The 5,879-nt window shown below is 44.1% G+C and overlaps 1 protein-coding gene across 3 annotated transcripts in view; it reads left to right on the top strand.

The window, feature by feature from the left end:
* Lmo4 (LIM domain only 4) overlaps positions 1 to 4,943 on the top strand; it is a 16,726-nt gene extending 11,783 nt beyond the window's left edge. For all 3 annotated transcript variants that reach the window (NM_010723.3, NM_001161769.1, NM_001161770.1), the window contains one exon: positions 4,168 to 4,943. In NM_010723.3, coding sequence (NP_034853.1) covers positions 4,168 to 4,176 — 9 coding nt within the window. In that variant the 3' untranslated portion in view covers positions 4,177 to 4,943. The remainder of the gene's footprint in view (positions 1 to 4,167) is intronic.
* The last annotated feature ends 936 nt before the right edge of the window (positions 4,944 to 5,879 follow it).

Below are 5,879 nucleotides of genomic sequence, written 5' to 3'. Positions count from 1 at the left end.
TGGTGAGGGATGATTTCTACATCTGTGGGAGCAATCTCGAGGTCTTTCTTCAAGAGGCAATATAAGGCACGGTGGCTCCAAAAGGAGCAGTTTTTCAAGACGTTCTGTGATGTCCAGAGGAGGCCATTTTGCTCATTGGTAGTTGGGTACAATTTGAGTAAGTTACGACTCCTGAAACAAAGTTCTTGTTCTCGCTAGCCGCTCTGTGCCACTAATGGCCCCATTAAAGGTGACAGATCTTGAGTCTTGATCCACAACTTGGAAGTTCTTGGGCCCGAGTTAGAAATGAGAAAATTATACAAGTATACAAATCACGTCCTGTTCGGAGGCACTTTAGGAGGAAAATTGGTGTTCAACAGTTGTCCAGAACCCCCCAGCCCTGGATAGTTTCAGATCTATTTTAATCTCCTTAATAAGTCCTATAGCTATGCAAGTGAGTGCATTTTGATAACTGCTGTGCCTAATTTGTAACAATTACTGTCAACCTTCAGTTAAGAGACTGTTCATTCCACCCTGGCCCAGAAAAGAGTGAAATGTACGACTCGTGTGCGTAATTTTACTCACATCATATTTCATACTGATTATGTATTGATGACATTGATTCATTTACTCTTTACTGCGCCACTTGCATGGATATTAAATCTTATTGACCACAGATGAATTTTAATTTCAGATTGGTGATAGATTTTTCCATCAGCTCTGATAGTGTGTTTGACTTTTTCATCATTAACCCAGGCAATCACACAGCACTGAGTTATTGCATTGAAACAAAAAGTGCACACTTCACTTGCTAATTCCTTATGGATTTGCAGTGGGGACTCCATTCATGTCTATTGTAAAGATCGCACATGTGCGCGGTCATATGCACACACACACACACACACACACACACACACATCTGTATATAGAAATTTAGCAAGCTTCTGAAGTCTAGCAGAAAAGCATTAGGCTTTTTTGTCTTCTATAATGCACTGCGTTCTTGCTGAGGAGGAGGAGCACACATATTAGAAAGTTTTAACTCTGAAACCACGCTGCCGTGGTAGAGCAGTCATATTTGCCCTTCTCCCCAGCTTAGGTTTATGGGGTTGTTTAAGATGTTTTCTTTATTTGGTAAGTGTTAATTACATGAGATAGTGCAGTTTTATTTAATTTACTAATAGGGGCGGAATACAGAGCAACCATTTAAGAATCAGAATGTTAGATTTTTTTTTTAAATTGCAAATTAGCCAGTTACCTCATGAGATGTGGGGAGGTTTCTTTAAGGACTGCCAGCGCCCAGAAGGACTTACAGGTTTTTAATTTCATTTGAATTTTAATGAACTTAGTCTATAGGATGGAGTTGAGAGAGCAGTGAATGGGTAACGTAAATATTTGGAGATGCACATTTTGAACGAGAGGCAAGGCCATCTCTAATTACAGAAGGGCTACACATAAGATGGTGAATTCCACTGCCCCTCACACCCCCCCCCCATTCATATAAAAGCTTAACACATTCCCAAAGTGGGTCTTAACCTGCTATGCTGCTGGGTTTATGCTATTTCCCTACTTAGTCTCTCTGTCTGTCTCTATCTCTGTCTCTCTGTCTCTCTCTCTCTGTCTCTCTCTGTCTCTCTCTCTCTCTCTCTCTCTCTCACACACACACACACACACACACACACACACACACACACACAGCTACAGCTTATTCTAGCCTGGGGAGAACAGAAGGATGGAGGGAGGAGATGGTTGGTTGTTAGATTGTGAAGATTTGCCACAGGCAGTGGCCATGCTAGAACCAAGTGCAGGGGACACTTTAGAAAGGTGAGCAGGACTCTGGTAGCACCTTATCGTGTGTGAGCTGATGTCTGTGAAGGGGTGTCAGGAGGGGAAGACAGTCCCTTTGGCCTGTGTTGTACCTTCCATCTGAGGCCTCTGTTTCCCACTTCTCGATCAGGAGTTGTAGGGTATTCATATTGGAGCACAGAATATGGTTCAAGCAATGAAAACGAATCTGCCAGTGTATATTTTCTTAATGTTGGAAGGTCCCTTCCTCCTAAAACACAGGGAGACAGGTGGCCTTCAGAAATTAATTGCACATAAAAGGCATAAGGAAATAAAACTTAAGGAAATAATCCTGCCGGGCACTGGTGAGGCGCTGCGTTTTGGGGGTGGTGTTAATTAAGCACATTTCCCTGTTGGCACGAATGTCTCACATTTTTGCCCTTGGTGCTCCGCTCACCATGAGCACAGTCAATTCACAAGGTAGTTTTTGTAAATAAAGGTTGTGGGCAGGCTGACATTGGTCCAGAGAGATATTAATGAGAGGGTAAGAGGGAAGAGCTAATGAAAACACGCTTCCTAGTGGAGCATAAACTGCTTTTTTTGGAGAATGCTTTAAAATGATTTTCCCCGAAACCCCGTGGCGTTTCTTTTCTATGGGAGATGAGATGAGGAGAGATGACGAATACTTCCATTTCAGTATTTTCTTTTCTCTCGCTCGCTCGCGCTCTTGAGTTTGGGGGTTGAGAAAAATTGGATATTTATTTTGGCCGTTTCCCTCCCATTCGTAGAACCAATTACATTTTAGTACGTGACGCATAGTAAATATACTTAGCCATCTTCTGTCTTACAAGCAATCAGTTGAGTATCTGTATCGCCCTTTAAAGGCAGTTCATTGAATGAAACCTCAGCCCCATCTTCGGGTCCTTAAACTTTTGTCCTCCTGAAGTCTGTTTATGGCATTAGGAGTGTGGTGTTCAGTTACTGTGTGCAGCTTGGCTTTGTATAGTCTGAGGAAACTAAGGTTTGCAATTGAAATCTCGGATTGACTAAAGTCTGGGTCCAGTGGTGTTTGAGAACTGACATGGTCTCTTGGCTTCTGTCATTTGGAGGAGGCTTGGGGAGTCCCCAAACCATGGTGCTTTCTAAAATATTAGAACCATCAGAAGCCAGGACTCACCTTTTCCCTTTGTAGCTAGAGTCCTGCCTGCGCTGGAATTCCTTTCTTACGTTCAGAGGTGTGAGGGAACTTTGTGCTTCAGTGGGAGGAAGAGGTAGCAAAGCTTCCTAGGTTACGGGTCACCTCACGGCTTCCCGTGGTTACATAATTGGTGTTGTATACGTCCATCTTGGAGGACATCTGATGCTCATTTATTAAATATGCTTGCTGGCTGCTGCTGCGTCTTCGTTTTGGACAGACAAATTACCTTTCTCACACTGGGCTTCCACTCTGGGGAGTTGAGCCTGCGCCACTTTAATTAGCTCGGAAGTGGGGTTTGTAGACTTGGGCCTTTGGTAAGTTAGGGGCAGGCTGCACAGAGAACTTCCTGAGATGCTCCACGTGTAATTTAGAGAAACCCTTCAAACCCTGAGTGACATTATTCCACGTTGGTAATTGCACACCGCTTGTGTCTGGCAGCTGTGTGTTGCCATTCATACCCTCACATGTTGGAGCTAAGGTCTCTCGCTGGACCGTGCCCTTCCGTCTACCTCGGGTCATTAGCACATCCTGTGTGCTGATTTCTGTGCCTGTAATATGTATGTAACGTTATGTGACAAAGATAGCAGACTGAAAACAATGATGATATATTTGCATATAGAATTTGTTGCACACGTGCCGTAGAGGAAGAAGCCAACATGGGTGAAGGGTTGCCATGTGAAGACACCAGAGTAACAAACACCATCTCATTCATACTGTGTAATGTTTTGGGCTTTGCTACCCCAACCTTCAAGGAAAGGAAACAGAGGCGAAGGCAATTTAATTCATTATGTCACAGGTGATACAATTGAGCCCATGTAATCCAAAACTTCTTACGTAGGGACCTTACTCTGAATGGCCTGTGATTTTTATTTATTTATTTTGAATTCCAAGATCCCCCCTATGAGAGAAACTCGCCTTACCGGAGTTTAAGGATGGTTCAGAAGTCAACGCTAGAACCTTCCAGAGTCCATTTGCCATCTCCTTCTGTCCCCAACCCCCAGCTCTACCCCCTCCTACTAGTAAGACATGTCCTGCTTCAGAGTGGGGCATGCAGAGAGGTCCCATCGAGTCCCCATCGAGTCCCAGTTGGAAAGTAATCTAATAAGAGAAGATTAGTGAACGTAGAGAGGACAAAAGCTGTCGCGTTTGGGTTTAATGTCTCTCAAGTTTAGCATGTTAGCTAAGATGCCCATTTTTATGTCTTGCAGGTCTGCTGAGAGGTCAGAGTAATGCAGAATGCGTGCCTTCATCTCAGAATTGCTCATCCCAGGTGGATCCCATGTGTCTGCAGTAGACCAGTCACCTTTGTAGCCAGCACCATGCCATCGCGCCCCCTTTAGTCTTGAGTACCCTTCCTGCATTTATTGGTGTATTAAAATGACTGAATATGAACATTAAGGACTCCATGAACCTGGGCTAATGGGAGATGGTAGCGAGGATGAAAAAAGATCCACCGAAGGACATCTAGGGGGGAGGGTGCTTGGGGGGGGGAGGGAAATGACTAATGAAGCTAATTAAACGAAGCATCACCAATCTGCTTTCTACCCTCATTAACAATTAGCAGGGCCCCGGCCAGAGTGTGAGCCCTGTTTTACTTTAACAACATTCTGTTTGCTCTTTGTATATTTAAGTGTTGTAATGAAATGTGTTTCAATCAACCTGAACATGAGTTAAAAGGAAAGAGATGTGGCTTTTGTGATAATTCTATCACAAACACTTTTATTGTATCTCTGTAAAATACAATGTATGTATGCATGTGAGTGTTCTTGTCCTGATGTTGCTCCGCCCATGACAAAGGTTAAAAAAAAAAAAAGAAAAGAAGAAAAAAAAATGAGGCTCATAGCCGCTACTATGTAGAAATCCCCCCTACTTCTAATTTGCTGAATGAAGAAAAAAATCTTTTATTTGTGATATTTTCAGAGACATTTGCTCTAGTATGGTGTATTTAAATAATAAAAACTTAAAAGAAAAAATATTCAACAGAGTTTGGGTTTAAACGCTGCTTCTTGTGTATTTCGAATGGATTCACGGCATTCTTGTTGTTGTCTATAGCGAACATTTAAATTTGGTCTGAGAGGAATGGGGCTTTATACGTGTATGTAGCTCCAGGCTAATAAAGTAGTCATTAGATTATTTACGTATGCCATTGTACGCTAAGGCTACCATGTCAACAGCACTTTACCTCGGAGTCTTTGGTATGTACTCGTGAGTACTTCATGCATAGGAAAGCCTTGGGTTTTGGTCCCGAGCACAGTGAGAACCACAGCACAACCTCCCATCAGGTTTCGAGCCTTTGAGGGCTGCAGCATTTCCAGAGCATCTTATGTAGAACTGAACTCCTGTTAGTTTAAGGGTTCCAGAACTCTGGCCGTGGTGGTCTTGGATGGGCAAAGCAGCCCTTGCCTGGTGAGCTGGGATTCTTGATCGGCTGTAACCTCGTTCCTTTGGATCTTCTTCACAGGTTTGTCTCTCCCTTGTGTTCACCAGGGGAGGAGTCGGGTCTCCTTCAGTCTTGAGGTAGTTGCTGGCTCCTAGTTGCTACTCCGAAGAGTTTCCAGCTCAGTGCCAGCAGTGGCCACAGAGGTTCCTGTGGAAGGTGTGGAGCCTCATGCTCCACTATCTGCACTGTTCCTGTTGGGCCCAGTAGGAGCCAAATGGGCCTGGATGCCAGGGTGGTTCCCTGGCCGGTAAGATGAGGTAAACTTCTCAGCTCTGTCCTCACAGGCTGCGGACTCCGAAGGCATTCAGTCTGCTGCTGCTGCTGCTGCTGCTGCTGCTTTCTAAAAATGGCATTTTACTTTTTGTTACAAAGCTCCCGATGAGGACCCCGTCTGAGACCGGAAACTGATTATCGACGGAGCATGCTCTGCTAACTTCCCGATCTTCTAAAGATCCAAAGCCAGGAGGGAAAGTTAGTTGT

This window comes from Mus musculus, chromosome 3 (assembly GCF_000001635.26).
Source record: "Mus musculus strain C57BL/6J chromosome 3, GRCm38.p6 C57BL/6J".
Classification (NCBI taxonomy): domain Eukaryota; kingdom Metazoa; phylum Chordata; class Mammalia; order Rodentia; family Muridae; genus Mus; species Mus musculus.
Note: the sequence above shows the minus strand (reverse complement) of the source record. Positions and strands in the feature narration are given on the sequence as shown.